This window comes from Mobula hypostoma, chromosome 27, assembly GCF_963921235.1.
Source record: "Mobula hypostoma chromosome 27, sMobHyp1.1, whole genome shotgun sequence".
In the NCBI taxonomy this organism is placed as follows: domain Eukaryota; kingdom Metazoa; phylum Chordata; class Chondrichthyes; order Myliobatiformes; family Myliobatidae; genus Mobula; species Mobula hypostoma.
The window spans coordinates 19,740,210-19,759,978 of NC_086123.1; the positions used below are offsets into that span (position 1 = coordinate 19,740,210).

General features: G+C 40.2%; 1 protein-coding gene across 2 annotated transcripts; it reads left to right on the forward strand.

Moving 5' to 3' along the window:
• Positions 1-3,249: 3,249 nt before the first annotated feature.
• morn3 (MORN repeat containing 3) lies at positions 3,250-18,869 on the forward strand. Of its 2 annotated transcripts, XM_063034335.1 has the most exons (6): positions 4,539-4,773; positions 5,423-5,552; positions 5,996-6,153; positions 9,015-9,174; positions 15,852-16,036; positions 18,116-18,868. In XM_063034335.1, the coding sequence occupies exons 2-6, from the start codon at positions 5,525-5,527 to the stop codon at positions 18,218-18,220; spliced, it is 636 nt and encodes a 211-aa protein (XP_062890405.1). In that variant the 5' UTR covers positions 4,539-4,773; positions 5,423-5,524; the 3' UTR covers positions 18,221-18,868. The 2 variants fall into 2 exon arrangements, with proteins under 2 accessions (XP_062890404.1, XP_062890405.1); XM_063034334.1 differs by lacking the exons at positions 4,539-4,773; positions 5,423-5,552 and adding an exon at positions 3,250-3,658 and having other exon boundaries at positions 18,116-18,869.
• The last annotated feature ends 900 nt before the right edge of the window (positions 18,870-19,769 follow it).

Genomic DNA, 19,769 nt, shown 5'->3' on the forward strand with positions numbered 1-19,769 from the left:
GTTAAGATGTTTGTCGTTGAAGATTTCATGCATCCTATTTTAGTATTTTTGTATTTATAGTGTAATAATGAAGGGATTGGAATATAGGAGCCATGTATCTATTTTCTTTCTGTCTGCATTGTACTTTGAATCAGATTTAAATCACCAGCATACAGTAAGTTGTTAACTTTGTTGCAGCAGTATGTACAATGCAATACATAATATAGAAAAAAATGAATTACAGTAACTTTACATGTATATTAAACATACATATTAAAATAAGTAGTGCAAAAACACAGAAATAAAAAAAATAGTGAGGTACAACGCAGTGAGGTTTAATGTGCATTTAGAAATCGGACGGCAGAGGGGAAGAAGCTGTTCCTGAATTGGCGTGTGTGTGCCTTCAGGCTTCTGTACCTCCTCCCTGATGGTAACAACGAGAAGAAGGCATGACCCCACCACCCCAGACAGTGATGCAGCTAGTCAGAATGCTCTCCATGCTACGTCTGTATAAGTTTTCGAGTGTTTTTTGGTAACAAACCAACTTGTGGCTCATTTATTATGATAATCCATAACGTGGGTCGGTGCGTGGTAGAAGCAAATTAGCATAGATACGTATTCTCGCTTTGTTTTCATTGTTTAATTTAGTCTGGTGGAGAGAGGCTGAAGCAAGGGAATGGTATTTTTTGTTGACCACTTAAATACGCAGAGAACGCTAATTCTGATAACACTTAAGTACGCCAACTTCGTTAATTGAACATTAATTTAATTCGACCGCCAATTACGCTCTTTGATCGCCAGTTGGAACACTTAATAATCGCTAATTTGAACCCTAAAATCACTATATCATTAATTTAGTTTCATTAGTTTTTTTTAACGCTATAGAGTTGCTGGTTTTATAATAAAGGATTCAACATACCTTTGTTGATTTGGAACTTAGTTATTCGGAAGCGCATCAGACAGTGTAGATTACCTCAGTCTCTCATCAGTTTTAGCTTGTTTTCGAATAACTGCTTCACTCTCCTTCAAGTCAAATTTTTTTTAAAAAAACCTATGCTTTCAAAACATTACGAACTATCTCCCCTTTGCAATATCGCAAGGAAATAGAAGTAATTCACCTGGCCCCTCAATCCTACCCTGCCACTTAATATGTTCGTTGTTTATTTACAGTACTGTTCACAACTCTTGTTCTGTATCCATTCCCCAGAAGTGTCAATTCCCCAATTTTTTGAAAATGCATCTATCTGCACTTTAAATACTTCTAAGGATCTTGGTTTCACCACCCCTTGGGACAGAGAACTTCTGATATTCACCACCCTCAGCAAAATGTCGACACACCCCATATTCAGTGGCAATCCCCGGTGGTTTACCTCTAATAAATCCTTGACATGTTTATCTTAATCAGACTTTTTCGTGAATCCCTCTTATCAGTGGTGTACTCCTGCCACAGTACTGGACTGTTCTGAGATTGCAGTATATTTTTCTCCATATACTTCTGAGTCCATAGAGTGCCTTTGAACAGGTAGATGCACCATAGTCTTCTGAAGCCTCTTTATTGTTATCCAGCTGAATGAGACTTCACACGTATCTGGTCTCACCCTTGCCTGGTTCTAATCTGAGATACAAAATGGCTTCCTTTCCCATGGCTGTAACTTTGTTTCTGATGTCCCCAAGAATCAATCTTTGCCTCATTTCTGTTGCCCATTCTACCTGCTGACACTCAGCAACATTATCTGAAAAGACAACTTTACACAGTTACACCAGTGCCATCCAGGTTTACTACCTTATCTGTTCTCTATGCTGTTAGATGATATTGTCCACATCCAATACAGGATAAACAGGGGTTTCCTCCAATACAAAGCCAAAGTCAACGGTCCCTGTCACAGATTCCATTCCATCTAAAATGAAAAGAAACTGCCACATTTTTGTCATTTGAACTTTAAATTTGTACCATTTCTAACAGCACCTTTTGACATCTCACCTTATCTTTACTCATCTGCTGCTAGAACCTTCATTAATGTCCCAACTGCATCTGTTTAGTCCCTTCTCCATAATCTTAAAGTTTATGTAAGCCCTTCTGCTCATACTTCCCATTTAAAGATAAAGATTGTAACAATTAGCTTTATGTACATTGAAACACACAATGGAATGTGTTGTTATATATTATTATTATCTGTTTATTTCTGTTAACTCATTATCTCCATATTTGCTGAGCAATGTTTTGAAAATTCCTATATTTTTTCAAATTCTTCCATTTGCTCACCTCAGTTTAGCTTGTCCCCTTTCATCTAGGCAAGTATTGTCAAGGCCTTAAGCTATGCATTTCTCTGTCACTTTTTCACTCCTTGGGGGAAAAAAAACTCACTAAAACCAAACTCTTTGACCAGTCATTTCATCAAATATCTTAATATAATCTTCTGAAACTTGTTGCTTTTCTTGTTTGAAACTCTTCTATATAAATGTATGAGAAAACTTTTGCCACGTTAAATGTGTTTTATAATTGGAGTTGTTGTTTATAGATCTTCCTTCATGCATTTATAATCTAGGCTTGTAATGAATATAAGAAACAGCATCATTTTCCTTTTTTTTTAAAAAAAATGTGTTTGTTTATGGATTATGTTTAAATACAACATATTGATTCATGGATACCACTAATGAGTTATCAAGTATCCACAGCAGAAATTTACCCGGCTAAAACACATCTATATATTTTGCCGAGATATTACAATTAACGTACTACATTATTATGAACATATTTTTCCCTTTGGCAGTGGGAGACCTAAAGACTTCTTAAAACTGATGCTATACCACCTGTTAAGAGACCATTGACTCGATGATAGTAAAATTAATTAAGAATGATAGATAAAGTGTAACACGATTCTCTTGCCCACAAAAAAAGCTCAGCATTAAATAATAAGACAATTCTGTAAACCTGAAGGTCAAAACCTCTTAATCTACTCGTCCAAATAATGCACTATTTGGAATGTTTTTTTATCGTAAAACAAAATGAAATATGAAGTTAAATATTCGAAACCCTACATATTGCGAACTCGGTATTTTTTCAGATTACCGTCCCAGGATAAAACATTGTGACAAATCGATGAAGCCCATCCGACACTTTTAATTTTAAAAACATTTCCTTTTAAAATGAAACCAACATTGATTTCACAATGTTTTATGTTTATCTCTTATTCTTACTCACAAATTGTGAAGACACTAACAATGGTACAGCACCGGCTACGGGGCCTATTTCCGTTGCCGTAGCAACGAAGCGCACATTATAGTCGCACGGGAGCGTCAGTAACAACTGGGATTGTTGTCAAATATCCTGCTATTTTGATCCTTCAGCTTATGTCGTTGCTGAAATGAATTGTTGGTACTGTTTGCTAGGTCTTTCAAATCCCATTTCCGAGGAAGCATTATTGAAAGTTATTTAGCCAAGCTTGTCGCTTGGCAACATACTAATCGTTTCGTACATACTTCCTCGGGAGTGTGCAGACTGTATTCTTACCGAAAGCCCCATCAACACACAAAATGCCGTTTCTGAGACCTCGAAAGCCAAAAGAAAGCCCCTGGAAAGAATGGGATCGAAACGCGCAGAAAAACGGATTGAGAAGCACTGTTTACACGGTGAACGGGGATGAATACACGGGAGAGTGGCGGGACAATAAGAAGCATGGTATGAATTATAATCATCCTATGCATTTGCTTATAAACATGGTGTTAAAAGTAGAATGAAAATAATTTGCAGCGAGTCCGTGCAATGTTATCTTCCACTTCTTTGTTTTCATTTCTTGGGACTTGGGCGATACTGGAAAGGACATGAACACACACAAAATGCAGGAGGAATTCAGCGGGTCAAGAGGAAAACCCGATGAAGGGCCTCGGCCGAAATGCTGTCCGACCCGCTGAGTTCTTCCGGCGCTCTGCACACATTGACCCAGATTTCCAGCATTTGCAGATAGCCCTGCGTCATTAGAAAGGATATTGTACCCATAAAAAAATGAGTGAACTACCAGGCTGTTTCAGAGGGCAGTTTACGACACCGGTGTGGCTCTGGGATCAGATACTGGTCTGGAAAGGAAAGCAGATACTTTTAATTTTTTTGTTTTCAGATGTGGTGAGCCTATAGCCTCCAGTGCACTCAGCTGCTTTTGATATTAAGTGGACTGAAGCATATTGGCTTAAAATTGGCTCATGCTGTTAGACTCTAAAGTGGATGGATCATCGCTAATGATTTAAGATTCATCTTCAACGATCGTGTGCTGGGTCCTGCAACTTCAGTGGACGAGGATGTATTTGGATTGCCTTATTAGATGTTTAATTGTTCCCTACCATTCACAAATAGATGTGTTGGAACTACAGTATAGAACTTTGACTCGATCCGAAGGCTGTACAACTGGGTTAGTTCTGTCTAGTCACACTGTTTGGCACGGAGGTAGTTCCGTGTTGCGATTTCACAAGGTTGGCACCTCTTTTTTAAGCATGTGGTGTGCTGCATTAGACACGTTCTTCGGTATTCCTCATTGAACTAGGGTTGATCCATGACAGGATTATATTAGTAGCGTTCAAAGTTCAAAGTAAATGTATTATCAAAGTACTTGCAAGTCTCCATGTACCAACCCTTCGTTTGATTAGTTTTCTTGCGGGTATACACAGTAAATCCAAGAAACACGACAGAGTCACTGAGTTATGCGCCCAGCAGGTCGGATAAACAACCGATGTTCAAATGACAACAGATTCGAAAGAGATTAATAATAGACATCAAGAACACGAGATGAAGAGTCCTTGAAAGTGAGTCCATAGTGATGTCCAGTGATGGATTGAGTGAAATTATCCTTTCTGGTTCAAGAGATTGGATTGGGATTGGACAGGCTAGATGCAGGAAGATTGTTCCCGATGTTGGGGAAGTTCAGAACGGGGGGGTCATAGTTTGAGGATAAAGGGGAAGCCTTTTAGGACTGAGATTAGGAAAAACTTCTTCACACGGAGAGTGGTGAATCTGTGGAATTCTCTGCCACAGGAAACAGTTGAGGCCAGTTCATTGGCTATATTTAAGAGAGTTAGATATGGCCCTTGTGGCTAAAGGGATCAGGGCGTATGGAGGGAAGGCTGGTACAGGGTTCTGAGTTGGATGATCAGCCATGATCATACTGAATGGCGATGCAGGCTCGAAGGGCCGAATGGCCTACTCCTGCACCTATTTCTATGTTTCTATGTAAGAGCCTGATGGTTGCGGGGTAATATCTGTTCCTGAACCTGGTGGTGCGGGTCCTAAGGCTCCTGTACCTCCTTCCTGAAGGCGGCAGCAGTGAGAAGAGAGCGTGTCCTGGGGGGTGACGGTCCCCGATGATGGATGTTGCTTTCCTGCGACCACGTTGCTCAGTGATGGGGAGGGCTTTACCTGTGAAGGTCTGGGCCATGTCCACTATTTTTTTTGTAGGATTTTCCTCCTCGTCGTCGTCATCTGAGATTATACCAACAACAGTGGTGTGATTGGCAAATTCACAGATGATGTTTGAACTTTTTGTTTCGCTACACTGTCATGAATGTGGAGAGAGCAAAGCAGAGGGGTAAGCCTAGCTAATGATGATCATTTTATCATCAGAACCAACCTGGTGTCCATGGCTAATTGGTAAGGGTCTATGGCATAAAAAAGCACGGGAACTCCTACTTTAGAGGTAGGCCCTCTGGCCAGTAAATATATATGTTAATTTGTTAATTTTTTTTTGTGGGGGGAATTATCAACCAAGTAAATAACGTTTTTTTTTGCTGTTTCTATCTTCCGATCACTTTAACCACTTCTGCATTTTCAAATGATTACGTATTTAATACTATCATTTTAAATTTAGAGTTAAGAGTCAATGGGTCACTTGATAATGCCTCAGTGGAGAATTGTGGTGAATGCTCAAATGCTGAATATTTTAAAAGAATCAGATTGAAAGCTATAAAAGAAGATAGCATTAATTCCCAAATTTTAAATCATTTCCCATTATTTATATTTTAATGCAAACAGGAAAGGGAACACAAAAGTGGAAATCTAATGGCGCCATTTACGATGGTGACTGGCAGAATGGAAAAAGAAGTGGCTTTGGAACCTACAGCTTACCTGATCCAGTCAGTGGAGAATATAAAAAAGTATATTCAGGCGAATGGAAGAATGACAAAAGACATGTGAGCAGTGTTTCAGATTTAAGCTATAGTTATTTGTTCAAAATACAAACCCCATTTCCTGAAAAGTTGGGATATTTTCCAAAATGCAATAAAAACAAAAATCTGTGATATGTTAATTCACGTGAACCTTTATTTAACTGATAAAAGTACAAAGAAAAGATTTTCAATAGTTTTACTGACCAACTTAATTGTATTTTGTAAATATACACAAATTTAGAATTTGATGGCTGCAACACACTCAACAAAAGTTGGGACAGTGTTAAAATAAGATTGAAAAGTGCACAGAAAAGTCATGCTACTGTGACAATTATAGCCACCTGGGCTTGGGAGTACTTCGGAAAACCATTGTCACTCAACACAATCCGTCACTGCATCCAGAAATGCAACTTGAAACTGTATTACGCAAGGAGGAAGCCATACATCAACTCTAAGCAGAAATGCCAGCGAGTTCTCTGAGCCCGAGCTCATCTCAGATGGACCGAAAGACTGTGGAACCGTGTGCTGTGGTCAGATGAGTCCACATTTCAGCTAGTTTTCGGAAAAAGCGGGCGTCGAGTTCTCCGTGCCAAAGATGAAAACGACCATCCAGATTGCTATCAACGAAAGGAGCAAAAGCCAGCATCTGTGATGGTATGGGGGTGCATCAGTGCCCACGGCATGGGTGAGTTGCATGTATATGAAGGTACCATTGACTCTGAGGCATATATTAGGATTTTAGAGAGACATATGTTGCCATCAGGGTGACGTCTCTTCCCGGGACGTCCAAGCTTATTTCAGCAGGACAATGCCAGACCACATTCTGCACGGGCTACAACAGCATGGCTCTGTAGACACAGAGTGTGTGTGCTTGACTGGGGTGCTGCCAGTCCAGATCTATCTCCTATTGAAAATGTATGGTGCATCATAAAGAGGAGAATCAGACAACGGAGACCACGGACTGTTGAGCAGCTGAAGTCTTATATCAAGCAAGAATGGACAAAATTTCCAATTGCAAATCTACTACAATTAGTATCCTCAGTTCCAAAATGATTAAAAAGTGTTATTAAAAGGAAAGGTGATATAACACAATGGTAAACATGCCTCTGTCCCAACTTTTGTTGAGTGTGTTGCAGCCATCAAATTCTAAATTTGTGTATGTTTACAAAATACAATTAAGTTGGTCAGTAAAACTATTGAAAATCTTTTCTTTGTACTTTTGTCAGTTAAATAAAGGTTCACGTTAATTAACATATCACAAATTTTTGTTTTTATTGCATTTTGGAAAATATCCCAACTTTTCTGGAAATGGGGTTTGTAGCATCATATCTGATAAGGAAAAGGAAAGTTGAATGTAGAGTAATCAAAGCAAGAAATTTAAAAACAGCCAGTAAAAGCTTCTATAGATAAGTAAAAATATCAGCAAAAGATAAGTTTCACAGTGAGATAGTCAGGAAAAATTATATTGGGAAATAAGGAAATGATAGAGAAATCAAACAAGCATTTTGCTGCTATCCCCGCAGGAGAATATACAGAAAACCTCTCAAATAGGAGTAGAGAAAATAAGGAGCTGAAAGAAATTAGCTTTGTATTAGTAGGACCGGAAACCAATAAATCCTATAATTGTGTGCAGGATTCCCTAAAGGTCAACTTGCAAATTGAGTTCGTGGTAAGGAAGGCAAATGCATTAATTTAGATAGGTCTAGAATATAGGAGCAAGGGCTGATGCTGAGGCTTTATAAGGCATTGGTCAGACCACACGAAGTATTATGAGCAGTTTTGGGCCCTTATCTAAGAAAAGATGTGGTGGCATTGGAGAGAGTCCAGAGGTGGTTCACGAGAATGATTCTAGGAACGAAAGGGTTAAAGTATGAAGACTGTTTAATGGGGCCTGGGCTGTTTCCTATGGTGGTTGAGTCTTGGACCAGAGAGCACAGCCTCGGAACAGAAGGACAGCCATTTAGAGATGAGGAGAAATTCCTTTAGGCAGGGTTGGTGAATCTGTGGAATTCATTCATTGACAGCTGTGGAGGCCAAGTCATTGAGTATATTTAAAACGGAGTTTGATAAGTTCTTGGTTAGTCAGGGTGTCACTGGTTATGGGAAAAGACAGGAGACGGAGGATGATAAATCAGCCATGATGGAATGGCAGAGCAGACTCAATGGGCCGAGTGGCCTGATTCTGCTGCTATGCCTTATGGTCTTATCTGACACCATTGTCCTTAGTTTTAACTAAAATAACTTTGAAGGCAGTGGATGCAATGGTTATCCTTACAAATTTTATAGATTTTAGAACTGTGCTCAAAGGTTAGAAGTAGGCAAATATAACCCCACTTTTTAAGTAAGGAGAGAGAGAGAGAAAATGGACAATAATGGATAATTTAGTCTGACATCAGTGGTAATCTAAATGCTAGAATCTATTAAGGAAGAGGGAGGCACTGGAAAATAAAAGATCTAGCAGAATTGACATGGATTTATGAAAGGATGTCATATAGAATGGGATTATTCTACGTACTGTCATAGTCTTGATGGGCCTAATGGCCTCCCAATAGTTTAGTAAAAATAGAAGATCTGTAGGGACAATGTCTCCCCTGGATTGAAGTCTGGAACCAAGAGTCAGTCTCAAGATGAGCTGTTGTCAATTAATGACTGAGATGATAATTTTTTTCACCGAATTAACAGTGAAGTTTTGGAATTACCTGCCCAAGAACTGAGCAGACTTAGTCACTGAGTGAGACCAATAGTTTTGTATAGTTAAAGAGTCAAAGGCTATTGCAGGGTGGAGATATTAATAAAAAAGATTAGCCATGATTTTCCTGGATGTCAGCCATGAAGGGTTGATTATCATTTTGACTTTGCTCTGAATTATTTTTGTATATCGGCAGGGCCTGGGAACCAACTTTTATTCAGATGACGATATTTACGAGGGCCAGTGGTATTATGACAAGAGGGATGGCTGGGGTAGAATGTACTATGCAGATTGCTCTACTTATGAAGGTGAATGGTCTAATGACTTGCCCAGTGGTCAGGGAATGCTCCGTCTTGGTGAGTAGTGTTTTACAAGGTACTTACTAGGATTATTTCAGATGATCACTAATTTTCTAAACTGCACAATGGTAACTTGAATACAGTTTTGAAAAAAAAGTTTGCATTAAGAAAAAAACAATTAAATGAATCAAATTCATTTCTAGAGCTCATCTATGTTTGTTTCATAGTGAATGTCTTTTACCTTTTCCTTTATCTTTTAGCCACTTATACAGTATTCCTCAAAATCAACAGGTGTTTTTTACTAAAGCTTTCCTCCAAAAATAAAACCATTACAACATTAATATTTTTATACTCCTTGGTTCCACGTTACAACATCTTTTTTGATTTAGATTTTCTCAAATTAGAATCGTACAGCACAAAAACCAGGCCATTTGGCCCAATTCATCCATGCCAACCAGTGGGTACCCTTCTGCATTAATTCTGTCACCAGGCACTTGATCCATAGCTTTCTATGCCTCACAAATTAACCATATAACAATTACAGCACAGAAACAGGCCATCTCGACCCTTCTAGTCTGTGCCGAACTCTTACTCTCACCTAGTCCCATCGACCTGCACTCAGCCCATAACCCTCCATTCCTTTCCTGTACAATTATAACAATACATCACCAATAAAAAGTGATATTTCCCTTTTTAATTACCTGCTTTTTGCATTTAATGCACACGAACACTGATATCCCTCTGTACTTCACTCACTTGCAAACTCTCTCCAATTCAAGTGCTTACCTAGACATCTCTTAAATGCTGTCAGTGACCCAGCTACAACCATGCTCTTGGGCAATGCATCTCAGGAATTGCAACTGAATGAAGAAAATCCCCTCTACTGCCTTACCCTAGACCTATGTCATTTAGTTCTATTCACTTTGGATATGGGGAAATTAACTCCATTCTTGCCCCCTCCTAAATTATAATATCTCAATCGTATCCCCTTTTAACCTCCTCCACTCCAGGGAGATGCTGGCCCGTGGTATAGTAGTGTCATCAGCACCGGACTTCGAGGTGAATGGTCTCAGGTTCAAATCCGGCCAGCTCCTTGCACGCTTTCCATTCGTGCTGGGTTGAGCGTTGTGCAGGCGACTTGGCCTCGTAAGAAAAAAAAAGACAGACAAGTGCTAATGAAAAGGCAAGGTTACAAGGCACAGAAGGGAGCAACAACTCCAGGCAGAACAGACTTAGCTTCTACAAACTGATAATTGAACTGTTTCATCCCGGGGTAACATGCAACCAAATTTGGCACTATTCCCTCCATCACTATTACATCTTTCCTATACTTTGGTGAACCAAACTACTCCAGCTGAGATCCGATCAAGGTTTTATAAAGTTGTGGTATAACTTCTCTACTTTTGTATTCAGTGTGCAGACCAAAGGAGGCCAGTATCCCACATGCCTTTTTAACCATTTTATCTATCTGTGTTGCTACCTTCAAGGAGGTAACACATGGACTTGTGCTCCAAGACCCTGCCATTCAAGTTGTATGTCCTAATGTCATGACTGGTCACTTCACATAATGTTTGGATTAAACTCCCATTTCACTAATATCTGCAACCTAATACCTATCACACTATCTACAACGCTGCAAATTTTGTGTCATTTTGTGAACTTATGTATTTTGCCTTCTGTGTCTACATCCAAATCATGCACATATATAACAAACTGCAAGGACCCTTTCACTGATCCTTGCTGATGTTGCCAGGTCTTCACCCTATCTCTGTCAGCTATTCTGCTATTGTCAGTTTATTATTTTGTTTATCATTACTTTGGATTGCACTACAATCTTCACGCTATTCTGCTGTTTTGTGCTCGTTGCTGTATTTATTATAAACCTTGATACCATTTGCTTTGTGGGCTTGCTGCAGGCAAGGGATTTCATTGCACCCTGGTGTATATAATAATAAACTAAAGCAACGAACAAAGTACTGGAGGAACTCAGCAGGTCAGGCAGCATATGTGGAGGGGAATGGGGGCAGTCAATGTTTTGGATTGAGAGCCATCATTTGGATTAAATCTAAGGCTTTGGATCAGACAGATAGGTACTGTATTGATCCCAAAGGAAATTACAATGGTACAGTAGCATTGTAAGTGCACAGATACACAAATATTAGAAGAGAAGTAAGAAAGAAAGAATGAAGAAAGTTACCTCAAACAGTCTAACAGGAGGGGGGGGTCATCACTTCCCCAGCTATAGTTTGATTCATTGTAGAGGCTAATAGCCAAGAGTAGGAATGACCTCAATAGCCGCCTTTGGATCAGCCCCAAACACACATTATATCTGATTTGGTTGTAGCATCTGCCAACAGTGCTTTAAAATAGACCTTGGCAATTTATGAGAATGTTTATTGTAAATTATACCTGCGTGTACCATTAATATAAATAAATGTAGAAAATCCATTTGTCTTATATTAGTCTATCTAGATAATTGACACAAATAACTTTGTTAACATATTTAGTAATGCTATCACTGATTGGGTTTTCCTTTCACACTATGAATGAATGTTTTCATCAAGCTTCTTTCTTGGAAGATTTTAAATGCAAACAACAGGAATTCTGCAGATGCTGGAAATTCAAGCAACACACATCAAAGTTGCTGGTGAACACAGCAGGCCAAGCAGCATCTGTAGGAAGAGGTGCAGTCGATGTTTCAGGCTGAGACCCTTCGTCAGGACTAACTGAAGGAAGAGTGAGTAAGGGATTTGAAAGTTGGAGGGGGAGGGGGAGATCCAAAATGATAGGAGAAGACAGGAGGGGGAGGGATAGAGCCAAGAGCTGAACAGGTGATAGGCAAAAGGGGATACGAGAGGATCATGGGACAGGAGGTCCGGGAAGAAAGACAAGGGTGGGGGGGACCCAGAGGATGGGCAAGAGGTATATTCAGAGGGACAGAGGGAGAAAAAGGAGAGTGAGAGAAAGAATGTGTGCATAAAAATGAGTAACAGATGGGGTACGAGGGGGAGGTGGGGCCTTAGCGGAAGTTAGAGAAGTCGATGTTCATGCCATCAGGCTGGAGGCTACCCAGACGGAATATAAGGTGTTGTTCCTCCAACCTGAGTGTGGCTTCATCTTTACAGTAGAGGAGGCCGTGGATAGACATGTCAGAATGGGAATGGGATGTGGAATTAAAATGTGTGGCCACTGGGAGATCCTGCTTTCTCTGGCGGACAGAGCGTAGATGTTCAGCAAAGCAGTCTCCCAGTCTGCGTTGGGTCTCGCCAATATATGAAAGGCCACATCGGGAGCACCGGACACAGTATATCACCCCAGTCGACTCACAGGTGAAGTGTTGCCTCACCTGGAAGGACTGTTTGGGGCCCTGAATGGTGGTAAGGGAGGAAGTGTAAGGGCATGTGTAGCACTTGTTCCACTTACAAGGATAAAGTGCCAGGAGGGAGATCAGTGGGGAGGGATTGGGGGGACGAATGGACAAGGGAGTTGTGTAGGGAGTGATCCCTGCGGAATGCAGAGAGAGGCGGGGAGGGAAAGATGTGCTTAGTGGTGGGATCCTGTTGGAGGTGGCGGAAATTACGGAGAATAATATGTTGGACCTGGAGGCTGGTGGGGTGGTAGGTGAGGACCAGGGGAACCCTATTCCTAGTGGGGTGGTGGGAGGTTGGAGTGAGAGCAGATGTACGTGAAATGGGGGAAATGCGTTTAAGACCAGAGTTGATAGTGGAGGAAGGGAAGCCCCTTTCTTTAAAAAAGGAAGACATCTCCCTCATCCTAGAATGAAAAGCCTCATCCTGAGAGCAGATGTGGCGCAGACGGAGGAATTGCAAGAAGGGGATGGCGTTTTTGCAAGAGACAGGGTGAGAAGAGGAATAGTCCAGATAGCTATGAGAGTCAGTAGGCTTATAGTAGACATCAGTGGATAAGCTGTCTGCAGAGACAGAGACAGAAAGATCTAGAAAGGGGAGGGAGGTGTCGGAAACGGACCAGGTAAACTTGAGGGCAGGGTGAAAGTTGGAGGCAAAGTTAATGAAGTCAACGAGTTCTGCATGCGTGCAGGAAGCAGCGCCAATGCAGTCGTCGATGTAGCGAAGGAAAAGTGGGGGACAGATACCAGAATAGGCACGGAACATAGATTGTTCCACAAACCAACAAAAAGGCAGGCATAGCTAGGACCCATAAGGGTGCCCATAGCTACACCTTTAGTTTGGAGGAAGTGGGAGGAGCCAAAGGTAAAATTATTAGGAGTAAGGACTAATTCCGCTAGACGGAGCAGAGTGGTTGTAGAGGGGAACTGATTAGGTCTGGAATCCAAAAAGAAGCGTAGAGCTTTGAGACCTTCCTGATGGGGGATGAAAGTATATAAGGACTGGACATCCATGGTGAAAATAAAGCGGTGGGGGCCAGGGAATTTAAAATCATCGAAAAGTTTAAGAGCGTGAGAAGTGTCACGAACATAGGTCGGAAGGGATTGAACAAGGGGTGATAAAACAGTGTCGAGGTATGCAGAAATGAGTTCGGTGGGGCAGGAGCAAGCTGAGACAATAGGTCGGCCAGGATAGGCAGGTTTGTGGATCTTGGGTAGGAGGTAGAAACGGGAAGTGTGGGGTGTTGGAACTATAAGGTTGGTAGCGGTGGATGGGAGATCCCCTGAGCGGATAAAGTCGGTGATGGTGTGGGAGACAATGTGGCCACACATTTTAATTCCACATCCCATTCCCATTCTGACATGTCTATCCACGGCCTCCTCTACTGTAAAGATGAAGCCACACTCAGGTTGGAGGAACAACACCTTATATTCCGTCTGGGTAGCCTCCAGCCTGATGGCATGAACATCGACTTCTCTAACTTCCGCTAATGCCCCACCTCCCCCTCGTACCCCATCTGTTACTCATTTTTATGCACACATTCTTTCTCTCACTCTCCTTTTTCTCCCTCTGTCCCTCTGAATATACCTCTTGCCCATCCTCTGGGTCCCCCCCCCCCTTTTCTTTCTTCCCGGACCTCCTGTCCCATGATCCTCTCGTATCCCCTTTTGCCTATCACCTGTCCAGCTCTTGGCTCTATCCCTCCCCCTCCTGTCTTCTTCTATCATTTTGGATCTCCCCCTCCCCCTCCAACTTTCAAATCCCTTACTCACTCTTCCTTCAGTTAGTCCTGACGAAGGGTCTCAGCCTGAAACGTCAACTGCACCTCTTCCTACAGATGCTGCTTGGCCTGCTGCGTTCACCAGCAACTTTGATGTGTGTTTCTTGGAAGATTGCTGATCACTTTTCTTCAATAAGCACATTCAACCTGATGCTAAAATCTGTCTTTTATTGTTCAGCAAATTCTCCGTTCATTTAATATAGACAGTGCCTTTCATTCCAAATACCACTTATTTTTGTATTGTATAAGGGAAATTTGTTGTGTCTTTGAAAAAAATAGATAAACCAACTTTATTTAATTATGCACTTTGACTTAATTACCTTGTTAAAAGGATCCCAGCTGGGTTATCTATTCTTTGCCAAACATCATTGACTGCAAATGATGATCATCAACTGTCTCTATTTCTGTCAGGTATATTTCTATTGAAAGATATGCCCTATTAAAATTGAGAATTTTCTAAACAAATGAGTGTAAATATTGCAAGCAGTTTTTATAGTTAGAACTCAAGGTCAAGGTAGTCTTGGTGGTAAGGAATTCATGATTACACGTGCCTCCAAGTCTGAAAATTATGGGTACATAGTTCAACACTAATGTTTTGAGAAAACACACTGGCATCACCCTAATTTCTTACTGATGGAATGCTGCACAGTTGCCTGAATTATCTTTTAAATAGGGCAAGAAAGTCCTTTTGTAGCATTAGGGTGGAAAAGACACCAAAGCACTGTTGAAAGTAGATGAAAGGAGCTCTCACCCAAGACTTGGTCAACAGTTGTCCATCAAGCAAATTTCGGAAACATTACCAGGTGATCGTGGCATTACCATCAATGGTTCTTGATTGAGGTGATTTAACTAAGGATAAAGAATTAAATATATCTTTTGGGGTCAACCAATGACCTTGGGTCTCCTGTCTCACCACCAGTCTCCTCTTTATATTTCTCATCTCTCCATTCTATCCTGATGTAGCGACTTTTCAACCTGAAGCATTGACAATTCGTTTATTCACACATATTCCGACCTGCCTAGTCCCTCCTGGAGATTCTTTGTTGCTACAAACACCTGCATATCTTATTTCTGATAGGCAATGTATTTATTGAGTAGATTTGGTGTGTTACAGGAGACTAATGATAAACATTAAAGAACTATTCCCCAAAAATTCAAATTACCCAATTAATACTAGATGACATCTGCCAATTTTCCTTATTTGCCATTTACTAATTAAAATTCTAGTTTTGAGTTTGCAGGCCATTAAGGCTCATTAGGTCTCTAAATGTGATGACAGTATACTTGTGCTATGATGATGCACCCTGATTAAACAGAACTCCTGCTGTAATGCCTAGCATAAATGTTTGTATCATTAGATGTGTAAGATTTACTTTTCCTTTTGGCCAAGCACTTCCATGTACCTATCGTGGATAATCAGGCTTCAAAATCAAATCTGTAATTTGCTTATATTGACTTAATAGAATGTGATACCCTAATGAATAACAGTGGGGTACAATATATGTAGTGGTTATATAATCCTATGACAAGCAATGCTACAAGTGTATTTTATTTATATGTACCACTTAAGTCCTGTATTTATTTAGCTAATGAAAATCGCTATGAAGGTTTCTGGAAAAATGGAAAAAAACATGGATCAGGAAAGTTTTTCTTCTTCGAGAAAGGTCAACTATATGACGGTGTGTGGGTAGACGACATCCCAAAGTGTGGTAAAATGATTGATTTTGGCCGAGAAGATGCTAGTAATCCTACTCGCTATCCAATACCACAGGTACCTTTTAGTTAGCTTACTTGATCTCTCCTCGCTTACTTGACCTGTGCTTTTGGTTGACTTTTACAGACGATGTGTGGCACAGCTATGTTTACCATGCATTCTTCTAGTTCTTTGCTGCTGCAAGTAACGTTTCAGAATCTTTAATGTTGTTTAAATAATTAGTCCATAAACATCTTCATAATTGAGTCAGTTAAATGGATTCTATTACCAGACCATTATGACACTTCATTCCAGTTCCATTAGTGCTAAATTAGAACTTTAACATTTTAATCTTTTGCTGTTTGTTGTACATGTCCAGGCCAAGGGTCACCCCAGTTTAATCAAATTACAATATGCAGAGAAAAAGCATCTAGTGCCTTCCTGGCATATATGACGAATAAACTTTTCTCGGGCATCAACTTCGTGAAAATGGCATTTGCATCAAAACATCGGCCGTAATCGGTACCTGTACCCAGCTGGAAGTCCGAGAAGTGTTTATTTGTACTCTATGCAGATATTCCCTGTGGTTGTGGATGTTCATAGGCCAAGTTCCAAGTCAGATGTGACTTACTTCTTGAAATATAAAAGAGAATGGATCTTACATTTAATGCCTGTAAAACACAGATCCTCTACCAGCCTGCCCTACTGTACATCTCCAGGCCCACCAGAAGTAGTCTACAGGTCCCATATTGGCTTCATCAGCCACCTTAAAATCCACTGAAAGAATCCAGAGAAACTTCCTGAGAATACTCCATCATCATCTGATTATGTAGTAAATAACTTTTCCTTGTACCATTGCATACCACCTGTTGGTTTATCATGCAATATACTGGATTCCTTTTCAATTCAGGAACATTGGAGATGGAACAGGAGACAACATGCTTCACCCTTCAACAAGACCTTGCAGATCTTGATCAGGATCTTCTATCTGACATACATACACTTTTTCACCTATTCCTCATAGCTCATGATTCCGGTCAAAGTGTTAATATCATCAGACTTTTGTACTCAGTATATTTTTGCTGTACTTTAATGCACCGGAGAAGTTTCAAAATCCAGGAACTTTAGAAGGTTGTTATTGAGGATATCATTTCTTTCCAGGCAACATTCTGTAGGACTTCATGATGTTTGGTTGATTTTTAGTTTCTGCATTATGTTGAATTTGTGTTGATAACTTTGGGTCAGTTAAATAGCTGCTTCCTGTGCTATAAATTTGTGATTTTTATTCACATTGTCATTGGATCCCACAATTAGGTCCTTACATTTTTTGTTGCATTCCTATTCTCTACTGGTATGAAGAGCAGTGCAAGGTGCTTAGTGTCTTGCTTAGATTTTCTTTTTGCAGTATATTTATTCCTATCTCTACCACCCAAGGGTTCAAAGTTTACCTATACTTATGTTATTCTTTCTGTCTACAGGTAATTCCTGTATACATTTTTTTTGCTAATTTACTCACTCATCACCAAGTTCTGTTGTCATCCTATAGAGGCAAGTCTCCCATGGTGCTGAGGGCTTGCCTCTGGCTATGCTCCCCAGGGGAAATCCCTTGCCCCACCAGAACAGAATCCTGGCTAGTGGGGTGACCTCATAACTTTTTTGTAAAGAGACAAGATACTGCAGATACTGTAATATAAAGCAAAAAGCAAACTGCTGGAGAAACTTGGTGAGCCAGGCAGCATCTGGGGAGGCAGAGGGGATGGGCAATGTCAAGGCCGTGCATCAGACCTTGTTGGGAGGGTTTCATATGGCATTCCATTAGTCTGAGGCTACGTTCACACTAGACTGGATAAATCCGTAACCGAAGCTTTTTCTCTTCTTGTACCAACTCGTCTAATTGTACTATTTATCTACTTGTACTGACTCATCTAAAAAAGACTAGTTGTAAAATACTGTTAGGTTACTTCCCAAATACTTGATACTCTTAAAGCCATTGAACAAAAGATGTAGCAACTCAGCTTTTTCAACAACTAATACAAGATTTTCAAACTAAATGAATACAGTTTAATAGCCACTCCCTATTTAGATTAACCATGAATGATTATTCTTTTAGTACACATGTGATAATATGGCAATAAGAGTCTTATTTCATTTCTTCAGATAAAGCTAAGAAACCCTGCTGCCATATTAAAGGAAGCCAGATCACACTTTCTGGATGAAAATAATAAGACCTCCAATCAACATTTCATCTCTTCTACAACTTAAAGACCATACAATTCAAGCTTTGGAATGTTCCTGGCATATATCTAGCCTTTGAAGAATGACATTCTGTCTAATCGGTCTTTAAATAATCACAAATAGCGCATTTGCAATTTGTGAAAAGCTTCTGAAATAACGCTAGCAGAATATTGCTGTAGCATTAATTTTGCAACATGGGATAATCTAAAATTTTAACACCTAATGGTTAAGCACTATTGCTGTGCTGAGGATTGACATCGTGTTGGTGGGTTGGTTTGCATTGTGGCTGGTGAACATAATTGATAACCAAGTCTCAACAAGTTTATTTGCAAAGCAAGATTTTTGTTTATGTGTTTCCATTTTACTTGCCTTATTTACTCTACACCTTCACCAAAGTCCATCAGCTATTCATGTGACTAACACATTTCTTTAGGACAATAAGATGGTAGATTTCATGATTTCTTCTAATTTCTTTTTCGGCTTTGCTAGAGTACGAGTTTTTAAAAAGTATTTTAGCACATCATTCCGACAAATAGATTCTTAACAGCTTTCAGTACTAAATTAGAACCTAATTAAGTATTGAAAGCTATGTTTAAATTGCTAAATGCAAGTTTAATAGTTCAACATTAGAGGAAACTATGTTTGAATTGCTAAATGCAAATTTGGGGGGGGGGCAGAGGGAAGGGTGGGACAGAAACAAAAGATCCATTGTGTGTCCTCAATATCCAGTTGGTGTTTGTGAAGGCATCTGTGGAGAAATGTTATGTTACTTGACACAGTGATGGCCATGTGTCGAGAAATCTTTGAAGGATGATGCTATTGAGTGAGCCAGGATTAGCAGGATCAGGTGTTACTGTATAGAGGAAGATAAACACTGATACAATACGAAAAGAAACATTAACCTCAGGCCAGCTGAATATTTTAAGTAGATTAAAATGGACACAGGCAAATACACAAATTTTAAACAGTCTTCAGGATCCAGAAAATGTTTCGAGGGGAAATAAAATTAGCAGTAAATGTCTGTAGAAGAATAACTGGCAAATGCTTTCAAGAACAGAATTTAACCCCACTGTTCAAACAGCACAACCAAAAACATACAGATGGAGATGATTAGCTTTATTTGTCGCATATACAGTACATCAAAACACAGAGCAAAATGCATCGACCAACATAGCCTGAAGATGGTGCTGGGGGCCGCCTGCAAGAGTCACCAGTCTTTTGGTTCCGTGTACAGTAGCACACCCGTAACTCTGGAATTTGTGGGAGAAAACCTGAACACCCAGAGGAAACCCACGTGGTCACAGGGAGAACATACAAACTCCTGACCAGACAGCAGAGGGAATTGAACCCTGAGTGGGTGATTGCTGGCGTAGTAGCTTTGCAATAATCGCTCATGGCAAAGGGGACCGACCAAGTACACTCCAGATAATTTCATCAATCCCAATTGCTCCCCTCACATGCACATTGCCCTCCCACCATTTCTCTGCGATCTACACCATTTACAGTAACCAATTAACATAACAACCTGTATGCCTTTGGTCCAACATAAAATTCTCTAACTTCCGCCATCTCTAAT